This window comes from Schistocerca cancellata, chromosome 6 (assembly GCF_023864275.1).
Source record: "Schistocerca cancellata isolate TAMUIC-IGC-003103 chromosome 6, iqSchCanc2.1, whole genome shotgun sequence".
Lineage (NCBI taxonomy): Eukaryota > Metazoa > Arthropoda > Insecta > Orthoptera > Acrididae > Schistocerca > Schistocerca cancellata.
In genome coordinates, this window is record NC_064631.1 from 146,952,188 (window position 1) to 146,969,210 (window position 17,023).

General features: G+C 44.1%; 1 protein-coding gene across 1 annotated transcript in view; it reads right to left on the reverse strand.

Annotated features, from left to right (window-relative positions):
* Positions 1-17,023, reverse strand: part of LOC126191548 (venom dipeptidyl peptidase 4-like) — a 303,127-nt gene that overhangs the window by 78,289 nt on the left and 207,815 nt on the right. The window contains exon 13 of the mRNA XM_049932457.1: positions 5,236-5,430. Within this exon, the coding sequence (XP_049788414.1) occupies positions 5,236-5,430 (195 nt within the window). The remainder of the gene's footprint in view (positions 1-5,235; positions 5,431-17,023) is intronic.

Below are 17,023 nucleotides of genomic sequence, written 5' to 3' on the forward strand. Positions count from 1 at the left end.
CGGTGCGGTCATTTCCGCGCATCTGACGTTCCGCAGCTATTCCGCTCGTGTGGCCCCGGCTTTAGGGAAGGAAGAAGAAGGAATTCGACCGTGCCCTTTTCAGAGGAACCATCCCGGCGTTTGCCTTAAGCGGTTTAGGGAAATCATACAAAAACAAGTCGTTGGAAGTCCCCTGCAGAAATAATGAGCTATGCTGCCTCTACATTGGATACGTTCATCGAACGTCCCACATTGTTTTCTTCTGTTATTTCACACAGTGTTGCTTGTCTGCTAACACTGACAAATCAACGCAAACGCCGCTTCTCTCGGTCGTTCAATAAGTCAACAGCCAATGCGTTGTCCGTGATGAGACATAACTCCTGAAATTTGGTGTTCTCGTCACACTCTTGACACTGCGGGTCTAGAAATACTGAATTCCCTAACGACTTCCAGATTGTATGTCCCATACGCTGGTTCCAACTAACATTACGCGTTCAAGGCCTGTTATTCCCAACGTGCGGCCATAATCATGTCGGATACGTTTTTACATGAATGAGTACAAGCGACAGTTCCAGCAATGCACTGCCCTCTCATACCGTGTGTATGCGATACTAGTGCCATCTGTACACGTGCATTTCGCCATTGCAAGAAACATCTACCCCCCCCCCCCCCCCCGACTCGTACTAAACCTCCAGAAATGTCAACGTTTAGCCGGTAAGTCGGTAGATGGTGGTATAAGGGGTGTACAGTATAACTGGCCACGCTTTCCCACACGAGTTTTGCGATAATTTAGCCATTCCGTCCTTGAACTGACTTGGTGAGTTACCGCGCAGGAATTCTCCCTACCTGTTATGTGTAGATGCTGTCGTAGTTTTATGCCCCCTTGCAGAGCCGTAGCAGCGCCGTCAGATTCTAAAGGTGCAATACTACCATGTTTTAGATTGGATTAGATTAGTACTTGTTCCATAGATCATGAATACGACACTTCGTAAGGATGTGGAACGTGTCAGGTTAATAAAAGGTGTCTATACAAGATATTACATTACACAAAATATTAAATGACACTTACTATTTTTATATTTTTTTGCGTGGGGGGTGGGGAAATTACCCACTTACTATATCCAAAAATTCATCTGACTAGTAGGAGTTGCCATTTAGAAATTCTTTTAATTTCCTTTTAAACGCTATATGGTAATCTGTCAGACTTTTGATGCTATTAGGTAAGCGACCAAAGACTTTTGTGGCAGCATGATTTACCCCTTTCTGAGCCAAAGTTAGATTTACCCTTGAGTAGGAAGAGGGGAGAAGCCTTTTTTGTGCAAATAATTTTTACTCAGGATGGCATTATGGTGCGTTATTTGAGAAACACCGTAAATGGAATTCTTCACACTGATTATAAGCTAACTATTAATGATACGAGAGCATGGTCTGCTGCATGATTAGATCGAAAGGCTCCTTATCGACGACAGCTGACTATGGTGCACAGTCTGCGATTTGAGCGTACAATCATTATAGTTCGCATAACATCGCACATCTTCGTTTATGTCAAAGTTTTTCATTTATTTATTAACATCAACGTTTTATGGCTTTGTAAAATTGCTGAAAAGCTACTTTTGTTAGCAAACATTTATTAATAACAATTACTTGATTAGCGCCAGAATAAATGTACTTTCCCTGGTGTATCTGCTGACGTCACGAGTGATTTCTGCATCAGCACCTCACCCCACTGGCTGTGAAAGCGCCAGATGGCCAACCGCCTCTGCTAGCCAGTGTGGGTACCTACCGCTCGCTCCTTACTCCGTATGAACTGTAGCGCTGATACATTCACTTCCCGTATATGAAACAGCAAAACTGGAAATAAAGTGCACTCTTGTCTATCCCATGAGGTTTGTCACCTCAGTATACGGGTATACTACTTACGAACCTGATCGTCCTAGCAGAAAATCTCGAATGCAGTGGCACAGTTCAGACAATATTCAGTAGACACGCGATTTAATTAGGCGCCAGTTGTGAGGGACGGCACCAAAAGCCTCCTGGCAATCTAGAAACATGCAGTCAGCTGAAAATCCCATGCCGACAGCACCCATTACTTCCCGTGAATAAAGATAAACTGCCTTTCACAATTAAATTTTAGTTTCTAATACGAGGGTCACTCCAAAAGAAATGCACACTATTTTTTATCTATCTTTTGTTCTACATGTTTGAAAGTTTTACAGTGTATAGATACATCCTTTAGGAGCAATATTTTCATTTCTCCACATAATTTCCATCACTCTCAACTGCCTTACGCCATCTTGGAACCAGCGCCAGTATACACGCACGGTAAAATTCTGAACCAACCTGCTGGAGCCACTGTTTGGCAGCATGCACAAGGGAGTCATCATCTTCAAACCTTGTTCCACGAAGAGAGTCTTTTAGTTTCCCAAAGAGATGATAGTCACATGGAGTCAGGTCAGGACTGTAAGGCGGGTGTTTCAGCGTTGTCCATCCGAGTTTTGTGATCGCTTTCATGGTTTTTTGACTGACATGTGGCCGTGCATTGTCGTACAACAGCAAAACACCCTGCTTTTGCCGATGTGGTCGAACACGACTCAGTCGAGCTTGAAGTTTCTTCAGTGTCGTCACATATGCATCAGAATTTATGGTGGTTCCACTTGGCATGATGTCCACAAGCAAGAGTCCTTCGAAATCGAAAAACACCGTAGCCATAAAGCCATAACTTTTCTAGCAGAAGGTGTGATTTTAAATTTTTTTTCTCGTTTGAATTTGCATGATGCCACTTAACTGATTGCCTCTTCGTCTCTGGTGAAAAATGATGGAGCCATGTTTCATCACCTGTCACAATTCTTCCAAGAAATTCATCTCCACCATCTCGTACTGTTCCAAAAGTTCGCTGCATACCGTTTTTCTTGTTTCTTTGTGAGTCACTGTCAACATCCTGGGAAACCACCTGGCACAAACCTTTTTTTAACGCCAACACTTTCAGTATTCTGCCAATACTTCCTCCCCCTATCCCAACGTAGCGTGACATTTCATTCACTGTGATGCATCTGTCAGCAGTCACCAATTCGTTTACTCTCTGCACATTGTCTGGAGTGTGTGCAGTACGAGGCCTGCCGCTGCGAGGACAATCCTCAATATTGCTGTGCCCGCTTTCATCACCAGGGCCGCCGCAAGGCACGTGCGAAAAGTGCGACCACACGGGGCGGCACTTTCCGAGGGGCGGCAAATTTGCCGCCCCCCCCCATCCCCCCTTTTTTTTATTTAGGACAAACTCAACATTCATGCCCAAGAGGGGATTCGAAACCAAACCTCTGAGGGAGCGGCTTCGGGAACAGTGGCATGGCGCCTCGATTACCTGCCGGTCGCCCCTGTTGAACAAGGGGAGGGAGGAGGACTAATTTCTTCCTCGCCACTGTGGCAGCACCGTCGTGTTTACGCCGGAGGAACAGAGAGGGGGAAGCAGTCTGGCGTACAGCCGTACACAGTAGAGTTGGGCATCACGATTCTTTTTCCCGATTCGATTCCTACGATTCAATCTCACACTGCGAATCGATTCCTACGATTCGTTCACGATTCTTTCACGATTCATTCTAGTCTGCAATGGCACGATTCTTACGGAATGCAAAAAGTTCTACATCTTACTCACAGATGGCAGGACATGTCTGAAATTTTCAATGGTGTTAGAATCTAACTGTGTCATGATAAGATATGCCAGAAATAATTTATGAGTAAACATGCATTTAACGTTACAAGTGTGATTCTCGATTTATACGTGTAATGCCTTGATTGATGGAAGGTCACGTTTGATTTGATTGCATCTATTGTTTTATTTCAGTATGCGAGGAAAGAGGAGTCGATTTGTGCGAAAGGTGGTGCAAAATTGCTTCCTTTGTTCACACGCATCCTCCACTTGACTGCCATCTGGCGGTCGTAATCATTCGGTACGACTCGGCATGATTCGGAAGTTGCCTTCAAAGCATAGCGTACTAAGAATCGATGAATCTTTGGAACTTGTAATCGTCACGACTCGGAAACACGCAATCGTTCTTACGATTCTTTTGAACGACGATTCGTCCTTATCACGATTCGATTCTTACGATTCTTTATTTAGAGTCGTTCAAATGAACGACTCATTCACGAATCGCCACAACTCTAGTACACAGTACACACACCCATATTCTTATGAGTGGAGCGCTGCGAGCCTGTTACGCGCCGTGCGTTTACTCACAACTAATTTTGCAAAAGACGAAATCTAATTTGGAAATTCGAATGCAATGTTCGATACTACGGTTACATGTTAAGCCTGAACCAATTTTGTTAAGCCCTTCAATGGCAGTTCCCGAGTGTTTTATTCTTCCTGCATTATGGACAAAAAATGGTTGAACATTACTACAGCCAAATATGTCCAACACCAACAATGACAAGAAGTATTCCGAATGGGTAAATACGCTGCGAGTAATTACAAGGGATAAAGACATTGCTAATAAGCCTGGCATAAGTTGGGTTTCGATGTATTTTTGAAAATTTTTGCTATCTATTTCAGAGTGATAGTCGGACGCTTTGGTTTTTGAGCCATGAAACACCTGTCTCCGCTTGCATGAGCAACAATTACACTCTGACCGGCACTTTTGTTTGACAATACTACTTGCACGCTAGATGTAAGCACATATTAAACGCTTTGAGACTGGCTACTCAGTGGCCGAAACCTAGGTAGATCTGAAAAGTAAAAACAAACTGCGATTGACAGCTGACATTTCCTACAGATTTGTTTAAATAAAATTCCACAAACGTTTTGTAAAAAAAAAAAAAAAAAAAAAAAGGGGCCTGCTTGCCCACCGACTAACTGTACTGCGATCGACAGCAGCATCTCCATACACCTTTTTCAACCTCTTGTGGATGTTTCCCACTGTCTCGTTTTCACAGCACAGGAATCCTATGACAGCACGTTGCTTGTGACGAACGTCATGTGTAGCAGCCATCTTGAAGACATGCTGTGACGGCGCCACTCACGGGAACTGGTTGAACTAAGTTTGAAAACAAGCGGGAAGGATGTATCTACACACTGTAAAACTTTCACACATGCAGAATGAAAACTGTATTTTTACAAAAATAGTGTGCATTTCCTTTGGAGTGATCCTCGTACTTCTTTCAGATCCCAAATGTTCTCGCGAAGATTTCGAACAGTAAAACACACTGTTAAGGGCCATAATTCTCTGCAAGGTTTATAAGAAGAGAGGCAGTTGTCAGTCTTACTTTGTGACGTCTATCTGGTCCTGGACCTCTACGCCGCCCAGCCTGCGGTAGACGGAGAAGAGCACCCGGTCGCCCTTGCAGGCAGATCCGCGGCCATCAATGAGCACATACACGTAGCGCCGCGTCGTCGCGAAGTAGCTGTGCAGACCCACCTCGAAAGAGTCGTCTATGTGCTGCGAACCTGGACCTGCGTACCTGCCGGAAAAAAAAAAGCCTGCCGTCATGGGCGTCATTCCAACCACCAAAATGTACCCACACCCCGCTGAGCTTAAATGCAACTCTCCCGCTTGCATTCGTGAACAAGTGCTCCTGACGCTGTTGTCTTCAATCCAGAGACAGGTTTAGTGCACCTCTCCACGCTATAGCTGGAGTCACGAACGATAGCGGTTGAATTTAGGTTTGTTCTGCGAACCTACGTCACACCCTCTCCGACAGCCAATGAATGTCCAGTACTGTTCTGGGCGCTCTGCTGCTAATATGGTAGTCAATGCGAGAGTTAAACGTGGTGCGTTAAACGTGGTCTGGGAGAGTTATTTAGCGAATTTTTGTTCCGTTTGTTGAGAGTTGTCACGGCTGAAGTTGGTAGTAAGGCCGGTATTACACTATCAAATTTCTTTGTCCAATATCTTTGTGAAAGAAATTAGATGGTGTTATAGGGAAATTTGTCAAATGTCGTCAAATACTTGATCAATTCTAGGGCCTCGATGTAGATTCGATCACAGGAGTCGCTTGCCTTCTGTTCACTGCAATGTGACATGTTACCACGTGAAGCGCTAGCATCGCCGAGCGTTCTGTCTATCTGTAGTGTTTTTATAAACATTGCCGGTAAATACAATTGGTGTGTACCGACAACTACAAAATTAATAGAGATGTATGAAGCTGATGAGGAGCTTTACAGCGTGACGCACCCTGAATACAAAAATAGATTAAGAAGATTGGAGACCTCACCTAACATAGCTCTCTCCTGTAGCAAGGAATCGAAGTGTTACAGTGAGCCTGTCTTCTGCAGATATAGCAGTTCTTTAAGTGAGTATTGTGCTTTGTGATATGAGGATACACTTCACTGAGCACATAATGAAATGTACGTTCAAACCTTTTTAAGTAATTGATGTACGACTTGACGTCCTCCACTATAAACTCACGTAACAAATTTTGTTGAATGCTTTTATTGTGTCGTCGTAAAACCCACGGCTTCACCCAGCTACGTTTCTTTTTTTTCCCCCGCTTCTCTTCCGAATGTGCAAACAGTGCAATTGTGGTACATGCAACTGTTGCGGTTAATAACAAGTTGTTGTTGTCAGTCATCTTGAACTTCGACGAAAAATATGACGACGGTGTAATACCCCTTTTTAGCGCCACGTCAAAAATCTTTGTCAAATATATTTGACGAATATTTGATCACATCTTTGAGAAAATCTAAAGAAATTTGATAGTGTAATTCCAGCCTAAGCGACAAATTGTACATAAACAAGCGAGAAATGTAACTTTTTGAATATACGCTTTCATCAACTTTAAAGCGTACCGCAACAGTCGCTTGGAACCGACAACAATGAAAGTTTGTTTTCAAATTCCTTTGATGAAGTATTTCACTGGAGCTATTACAATATCGTCAAATTTTTCCATAGTGTAATACTGGTAACGAACGATTTGTTTGAAAAGAAATAGAAACGGATTGTGTGTAAAACCATGGATGGAGAGAAGACGAGCTCGAAATGTTCAGCAGAATTTCTTTCGTGAGCTATTGTGCGAGGATACAAACAGCTACGAAACTGTAGGTAAACAGATGTAGATTTGAGAATGGATTGAACAAACATTTCAATCTGTCCTTATGAAAGTGGTCCCTATTTGAAAAAACAGACTTATTTAAGAAAAGTGATTTCTGCTACAGATCGTCTGATGGTTATGTCAAGATTTTTAGCAACAAGCGAAACCTATTCGCATCCAACAGTGTAAAATTTCACGTATTATTCCAAATAAATGTGATAGAATACATAAATCACTTAAGGAGGAATATATGAAGGTTAGAATGTGTTATTTAGAGTAACAAACGCATTTAACTTACGTACACTTTAGTGACAACACTTTTATTTCCAGTTCCCATAGACACCTGTATTCGCTTTATTTTCTTCCTCACATCATCCACAGCGCAGCCACTTCGAATACAGCTGATGGCTGCAGCTATTTCTTTATGAGAATCAAACTGCTGGCTGAGGTTTTTAGAATCATTGTGTTTGGTGTTATGAAGACTGTCGCCTTTTTCATACTTGTAAATTATCAATGTGGTGGTACCCACACGAAGTAAACTTTGAACTCATTTTCAGATTTGAATATAATGAAGCATATAAAACAAGTATACAGTATGGCGAACATTGATCGAAGCTAGCCCTACGATCTAACTTTGAACGAAGATATTTGATCAAAGAAATCTTTTATCAAAGCTTCCCTATTACAATGGCAAAGATTTCATCAAATGGCTTTCATCATAGATATATTTCATACGGGCCTGAATCCCTTACCTCCGCATAACTACTACAGTCCAATCCATTTCAATCTGCTTACTGCTGTCAAGCCTTGGCTTCACTCCACCCTCTCCCCCTTCTTTTTCCCAAAACCAGTCCACACCATTACCAAACTAGTTCTCGACACCTCACTATATATTCTACAAGCCGATCCCTTTGCTAAAGAGATTGCGCCAAAAGGTATTATTGAACTAGGGTCCATAGGTGTAACAAACAAATAAAATGGATGCCTCTCACCTGAAATTATCAGTTTTACTTTATTAGTACAACTATTCCAAAATCTCTGCTTTAGGCGATTCCCAGAGAACATTAGCCAAAAATCAGTGATTGCAGTAGGATATCTTGTTCATGTTGTATGTAAAGTGTGAGAGCAGCTATTGTATTTCTAAGTATAAGTAGAATATGATGCTACAAGGAATATTCAAACGAAAAGAAACGAAACTTTGTAACAACCAAACCGGTTCAAATTTGCAAATTGCCGCTTTGGGGTCATGTAGTGAGACATCTAAGCAATGGAAGCATGACGTGTTGTCACCTCCCCCTTAAAAATTCAAATCTGTACCCTCGTGCCCTGAGGTCCGATACTTATTGAATTCATCGAGCATGGACAAACCATTAACAGTGAGTGACGTGCACTGTGAGACACTCCATAGCCTACGTGAGTCCATCAAGTGCAAATGGCCTGGACGACTCACGGAGGGAGTGATTCTGCGCACGGGAATGGACTTAGAAATTTCTCTGTAAAATCATTGTTTATGAATACTGCATTGGATAGTAATAATTATTAGTTTTATCATTTTTCCCAAACACGAATTGTAATTCTATGAAAATCAAATGAAGAATGTGATGGATCTAGTATCAGTGAACTCTATAATATCTCTGATGGACGATAAAAAGTGACTACCGACAATTGTTGCCGACCCTTCGTTCTTGAGCCAGGTATGTAAGTATCTGCCTTAATCCACTAGTGTAATTTCATTAATTGAATATAATTAATTCATATAATAACTTGTTTTATTTCAAGGAGTATTGATAAATGTTAACAACAATCTCTTGGTATCTCTTCAGTATTTGGTAGCATTACGCTGAGTAGAATATTCGGTGAGACGTCTGCAGCAATAGATCGAACTTTTTTAAAGTATAAATCCTGTTTAAAAAGTATATTTACTTTTTGTGCTGTAGATAATAATCACATGTTTCCCAAGTCAATGATCATACGGCGCGGCAGTTAAATTTTCCCGCGCGTAGTCAATTATTGATGCACCGCCAACAATGTATTTTACGCCCAGTCAGGCATAGCTGGATAAAAAGTACAGAGAGATTTCATTCTAACTTTCACTGAAAGTAATCAGTTGAGGAATCATTTTGAATTTAAGCAATCCTGTGTCTAACTCGAACCAAATTAGGTACTTTGAACTTACGTAACGGGTCTGCTAATTATAACGTTTCCGCCCCACATATCTTAAATGCAAATTCAAACGTTACTTAAAGAAAAGTTTGTTTCCCCATTCTGCTACTTACGGAGACGTTATAATTTGCACTCGCTAGCTGTGGGCACTCTCCAAATACAACATATGCAAGGGACTAGAACGACATAATATGTCCTCACAGATGTTTTAAAATCGTATTGCTTAAAAATGTCCACATACTTTAAAATAGTCTAAGATCGAAATTTTAGAACACGGCAATAAATAAAGAAAAACTGACAGTTCCAGGTGGGATGCCATCATGGGATGCTACCCTGCAGGTTTCACAGAGGTCTGTGAAGTTTCGAAAGTAGGAGATGAGGTATTACAGGAATGAAACTTCTGTGGACATGTCGAGCTTGGTTGGATCAGTTAGTAGAGCATTTGCCCGCGAAAAGCAAAGGCCCCGGTTTCGAGTACCAGTCCGGCACACAGTTTAAATATGCCAGGAAAAACACGCCGCAGCAGATTGAAAATTCCACATCTTCATTAGTTTGCTGATCCACACATTCATGTTCGACATCTTCACTACCACCTCGATTCTAAAGCTTCTATTATCTTCTAATTTGTCCTGGTTATCCTCCAGCTTTCACTTTCACATAAGGCTACACACTAGACAAACAGTTTCAGCAAAGACTTCACAAACCTTTTTTGTATTACTGTTAAAATATTTATCATGTTTAGGACAACATATCATATTGCCAGTATGCACTTCATACTCTTTTTACTTCTGTCGTCGTTATTTGTTTTGCTGCCCAAATAACAAAACTACTTCTAGCATCTCATCTCTCACACCGATTCCCTCAGCATAGTCTGATGTAATTCTATTACACAGCATTATCCTTGCTTTAGTGTTGTTCTTCAACTTGCAATCTCTTTTCATCACATTATCCATTTGGTTAAACTGATTCCACGCCCTTGGTAATCATTAATTCTTCCTATGAAATCAAACTGAATTCAAATTTTTACTTGGCTTCTCTTACTGCTTGCTCAATGTTCAGATTGATTAGCTAGGCGGGTATGCCACAACCTGGTCACATTATCATGTCAACTACCGTCTCCCTTCCATACCCTTCAGGCACAACACATTGCGTCAACAGTAAAATGAAGTTAGGAAAGTAACATAGAGGTACTGCCAGAATTGTAGCTCTTACTGTGGAACTTGAGTTGGTCTCGGATGCTCTGTCGGTAACAGCATTACCTGGGTTCGAGGCCCCGTCCAATCCAAGGTTGTAATCTGTAAAAAGTTACTTCTTTTACAGTATTCATGTTAATCTAACACGTACCCCAATTATTCGACTTTCGGCCATTCTGAGAGTAGTAATGTCTACTTTCTGATTCAACAGTGAGAATATTTGCTAAATGCTGACCATATCGCCGAGTGCATTGGTTCCGGTTACTATGATGTCATAGAGGTACTTCACAGGGTGGCGTACAACAAATTTCTTCCTAGAGAACGTTGCAAAATACTTAGACATAGACTGAGTGCGCTGAAGTCGCCAACAGTCGTACAATTTCTACGCGAGGTTAATGACCGTGAACTATGATGATTTTGGGTTGGTGCGTAAGTTCAAGTACACATAACAGAGACTTTAGCCATCAATAATGTATTCTCCTTCACTATTTACAGCAGTCTGCGACAGTAGAAATCACTGGGTTTGGAGGCAAAGGATTCGTCGAGCCATATTCGGAGGACATTTTCCTTGGTTCCTTGAAGGTCGTTCGAGAGAGAGCAGAAAAAAAAGTGAAACCTGAGGGCGAAAGATCAGGTGAATAAGGTGGGTGTGGAAAGACTTCCCAACTCAACTCCTGTATAGTGTTTCTGTCAGTCTAGCATAATGCGGGCAGGCGTTATCGTGGAGTAGCACCACTTTAGACAGGTTTCCTGGTCGTTGTTCTTGGAATGCGTCTGCAAGACGTCTCAGTTGTTGACAGTGAATGTCAGCAGTGATGGTTACACTTCGGGGAAGCAATTCGTAGCACACCACACCGTCGCTGTTCCACCAGGATCATAACGTTATCTAGTGCCGATGCGCGCAGATCTTTGAACGGGGAGCTGCTGCTTTGTTTGAGCTATATCATTCCCTTAGCATAAAGACACCATTTCTCGTCACCAGTAAAGATGCAGTACAGGAATGGTAGATGTTGTCCACGAGACAATTGATGACGAGCAAGCAGACATGTACATTTGGTCACCTGTTGATTTTTATGATTTTGTGCTTAGAGCATACAGCACCCACAGACCCGAGTCTTGAACCTTCCCCAATGCATGCAAATGTCGCACGATGGTGGAATGATTACAGTTCATTACATTTGAAACTTCTCGAGTACACTGACGTGTAATGCTTATAAACGATCTTCACCAAACCCCGAAGGTCTTCCTGAACGTGGAGAGTAACTGATGTCAAAACGATCCTCCTTGAAAAGATAAAACAATTTGCTGTGCTACATCTACATCTACATTTATACTCCGCAAGCCACCCAACGGTGTGTGGCGGAGGGCACTTTACGTGCCACTGTCATTATCTCCCTTTCCTGTTCCAGTCGCGTATGGTTCGCGGGAAGAACGACTGTCTGAAAGCCTCTGTGCGCGCTCTAATCTCTCTAATTTTACATTCGTGATCTCCTCGGGATGTATAAGTAGGGGGAAGCAATATATTCGATACCTCATCCAGAAACGCACCCTCTCGAAACCTGGCGAGCAAGCTACACCGCGATGCAGAGCGCCTCTCTTGCAGAGTCTGCCACTTGAGTTTGTTAAACATCTCCGTAACGCTATCACGCTTACCAAATAACCCTGTGACGAAACGCGCCGCTCTTCTTTGGATTTTCTCTATCTCCTCCGTCAACCCGATCTGGTACGGATCCCACACTGATGAGCAATACTCAAGTATAGGTCGAACGAGTGTTTTGTAAGCCACCTCCTTTGTTGATGGACTACATTTTCTAAGGACTCTCCCAATGAATCTCAACCTGGTACCCGCCTTACCAACAATTAATTTTATATGATCATTCCACTTCAAATCGTTCCGCACGCATACTCCCAGATATTTTACAGAAGTAACTGCTACCAGTGTTTGTTCCGCTATCATATAATCATACAATAAAGGATCCTTCTTTCTATGTATTCGCAATACATTACATTTGTCTATGTTAAGGGTCAGTTGCCACTCCCTGCACCAAGTGCCTATCCGCTGCAGATCTTCCTGCATTTCGCTACAATTTTCTAATGCTGCAACTTCTCTGTATACTACAGCATCATCCGCGAAAAGCCACATGGAACTTCCGACACTATCTACTAGGTCAATTATATATATTGTGAAAAGCAATGGTCCCATAACACTCCCCTGTGGCACGCCAGAGGTTACTTTAATGTCTGTAGACGTCTCTCCGTTGATAACAACATGCTGTGTTCTGTTTGCTAAAAACTCTTCAATCCAGCCACACAGCTGGTCTGATATTCCGTAGGCTCTTACTTTGTTTATCAGGCGACAGTGCGGAACTGTATCGAACGCCTTCCGGAAGTCAAGAAAAATAGCATCTACCTGGGAGCCTGTATCTAATATTTTCTGGGTCTCATGAACAAATAAAGCGAGTTGGGTTTCACACGATCGCTGTTTCCGGAATCCATGTTGATTCCTACATAGTAGATTATGAGTTTCCAAAAACGACATGATACTCGAGCAAAACACATCTTCCAAAATTCTACAACAGATCGACGTCAGAGATATAGGTCTATAGTTTTGCGCATCTGCTCGACGACCCTTCTTGAAGACTGGGACTACCTGTGCTCTTTTCCAATCATTTGGAACCTTCCGTTCCTCTAGAGACTTGCGGTACACGGCTGTTAGAAGGGGGGCAAGTTCTTTCGCGTACTCTGTGTAGAATCGAATTGGTATCCCGTCAGGTCCAGTGGACTTCCCTCTGTTGAGTGATTCCAGTTGCTTTTCTATTCCTTGGACACTCTGTCCAATGGCGTTATCCCCATACACGGAGAAAATGTTTATGGCTGCCTCCACTGCTGTCACCCTTCTACTGAAATCAAACAGAAGAATATGTAGGATGTGTTCTGATTTCTCCGCTTCTCACTCCATTTTCTAGTGTCCACAGCTCCACTCCCTATCTCCAAATGGCAATATGTTAGCACACATAGCAATAGTGATCTACAAATAAAAAAATGACAGTCGATAAATAAAGCCACAGCAAGCGGAATACAAACATGCAAAGCAAAGTCGTCCGCAGCTCGTGGTCGTGCGTTAGCGTTCTCGCTTCCCGCGCTCGGGTTCCCGGGTTCGATTCCCGGCGGGGTCAGGGATTTTCTCTGCCTCGTGATGACTGGGTGTTGTGTGATGTCCTTAGGTTAGTTAGGTTTAATTAGTTCTAAGTTCTAGGGGACTGATGACCATAGATGTTGAGTCTCATAGTGCTCAGAGCTATTTGAACCAAAGCAAAATCGGTACTAACTTAAGCACCAACCTAATATGTAAGCAAGACGTGGCTGAAGGTATTATTCTTACCACGAGTTTGAGCAGGCGCTTGACCTACTTGCAAGTGAGATTATCGTTTCTCGTATGCGTACAACGTCCTGCTGGATTTCCAGAGTGTTTTGGATCCCAGCTGCCAGTGGTTCACTCTTGAACTGAGTGTGTTTTGTTCTAGGGTACTTATTAGGACGCACTGAATCGTAACCGCCTCTCCATTGGAATTTGGTACACCATGTATTTCAATGACTAGCATCTCCGATATACGCTGTGTGACATTGCCGTCGCTGCTGATTAATGCAACTCGAAGACCATGGGACTGGGCGGAAGAGCAATGTGACGTTGGGACAAAGCGGCAAAGGAAGAGGGAAATCATAGTCCATCGTAACGACAGCGTCCTCTAATACCATATAGTCGCTATAGCACTGTTCACGGATGAGGCGTCTTTCGCGCAGTAGGCGTACGTGGAATGATGAAAATCCTTGTGCCTAGCTAGCTCAGCTAACCAAAAAATAATTGCTATCAGTGTGTGCACTGGTATTGTTGCATAAGATTAGTTAAGTGGTTTTAACGCGACGGTGCACCATACCACTTCCATATTACTGACTGCAGTTACCCTCATCACTGGATTGAAGAGGTATGTCCTGTATCATGGCCAGAGTGATAGTCCGATTCCCGCTTTAATGGATTTCTTGCTATGGGATTTCTTGAAGTCGCTGATGTATGATACTCCAGCAAAACCTGAAATCGGACTGGCTGGAAACCTGCTAGCTGCCTGACTCACTGTACAACAGATGACAGTGACATACACTCCTGGAAATGGAAAAAAGAACACATTGACACCGGTGTGTCAGACCCACCATACTTGCTCCGGACACTGCGAGAGGGCTGTACAAGCAATGATCACACGCACGGCACAGCGGACACACCAGGAACCGCGGTGTCGGCCGTCGAATGGCGCTAGCTGCGCAGCATTTGTGCACCGCCGCCGTCAGTGTCAGCCAGTTTGCCGTGGCATACGGAGCTCCATCGCAGTCTTTAACACTGGTAGCATGCCGCGACAGCGTGGACGTGAACCGTATGTGCAGTTGACGGACTTTGAGCGAGGGCGTATAGTGGGCATGCGGGAGGCCGGGTGGACGTACCGCCGAATTGCTCAACACGTGGGGCGTGAGGTCTCCACAGTACATCGATGTTGTCGCCAGTGGTCGGCGGAAGGTGCACGTGCCCGTCGACCTGGGACCGGACCGCAGCGACGCACGGATGCCGCCAAGACCGTAGGATCCTACGCAGTGCCGTAGGGGACCGCACCGCCACTTCCCAGCAAATTAGGGACACTGTTGCTCCTGGGGTATCGGCGAGGACCATTCGCAACCGTCTCCATGAAGCTGGGCTACGGTCCCGCACACCGTTAGGCCGTCTTCCGCTCACGCCCCAACATCGTGCAGCCCGCCTCCAGTGGTGTCGCGACAGGCGTGAATGGAGGGACGAATGGAGACGTGTCGTCTTCAGCGATGAGAGTCGCTTCTGCCTTGGTGCCAATGATGGTCGTATGCGTGTTTGGCGCCGTGCAGGTGAGCGCCACAATCAGGACTGCATACGACCGAGGCACACAGGGCCAACACCCGGCATCATGGTGTGGGGAGCGATCTCCTACACTGGCCGTACACCACTGGTGATCGTCGAGGGGACACTGAATAGTGCACGGTACATCCAAACCGTCATCGAACCCATCGTTCTACCATTCCTAGACCGGCAAGGGAACTTGCTGTTCTAACAGGACAATGCACGTCCGCATGTATCCCGTGCCACCCAACGTGCTCTAGAAGGTGTAAGTCAACTACCCTGGCCAGCAAGATCTCCGGATCTGTCCCCCATTGAGCATGTTTGGGACTGGATGAAGCGTCGTCTCACGCGGTCTGCACGTCCAGCACGAACGCTGGTCCAACTGAGGCGCCAGGTGGAAATGGCATGGCAAGCCGTTCCACAGGACTACATCCAGCATCTCTACGATCGTCTCCATGGGAGAATAGCAGCCTGCATTGCTGCGAAAGGTGGATATACACTGTAGTAGTGCCGACATTGTGCATGCTCTGTTGCCTGTGTCTATGTGCCTGTGGTTCTGTCAGTGTGATCATGTGATGTATCTGACCCCAGGAATGTGTCAATAAAGTTTCCCCTTCCTGGGACAATGAATTCACGGTGTTCTTATTTCAATTTCCAGGAGTGTACAAGACAAAGTGGGAATATTTTATGCATCATTCCAATGCTTACTGTGGTGTCACCGCCAGACACCACACTTGCTAGGTGGTAGCTTAAATCGGCCGCGGTCCATTAGTACATGTCGGACCCGCGTGTCGCCGCCATCAGTACTTGCAGACCTAGCGCCACCACATGGCAGGTCTAGAAAGACGGACTAGCACTCGCCCCAGTTGTACGGACGACATTGCTAGCGACTAGACGTACGAAGCCTTCCTCTCATTTGCCGAGAGACAGTTAGAATAGCCTTCAGCTAAGTCCATAGCTACGACCTAGCAAGGCGCAGTTAACCATATCTGGAGATAGTCTTACTTGTATTCATCATAGAGATGTACCACACAAGAGAATAAAGTTAAGTATACGAGAAGCTCCGTTCTTTTCTTATTAGCATTCATTGAGCATCCTGTTTCAGACTTCACGATATTCTGGGTGAGCTGATAGCGTGCCTATTCGGCCCATCATAATAACACTGTGTCGGCACTTCTGTCGACACATAACACTTACATTGACTAATGTTCGTCACTTTGAGTATTTGATATGAGTTTAATTGTTGTTATAAGATGTGAGTTTATATTGCACAAAAATAACTAGTTTCTTGTCCGAAGGCACCCAGTTTAAGATCGTCTACCATTTATTTTCACCGTAAAGTTTTCGAACACTGTATGTCGTAATGCACCTAAACTGTGTGGTAAAGCTCTCGTAGCCCCAGGTGGCATAAACGAAAAAAATTTGCTCCAGTTTGCGGCCGTGTTGTGCACTGAGATGACAAAAGTCACGTAATACCTCCTAACATCGCGTCAGAACTCCTTTTTACCGGCGTAGTGTAGCGCTTCGACGTGGCATCGACTCAACAAGCCGATGGAAGCCCCCAGCAGAAATATTGAGCCATGCTGCCTCTATAGGGGCCGGCCGCGGTGGCCGTGCGGTTCTGGCGCTGCATTCCGGAACCGCGGGACTGCTACGGTCGCAGGTTCGAATCCTGCCTCGGGCATGGGCGTGTGTGATGTCCTTAGGTTAGTTAGGTTTAAGTAGTTCTAAGTTCTAGGGGACTTATGACCTAAGA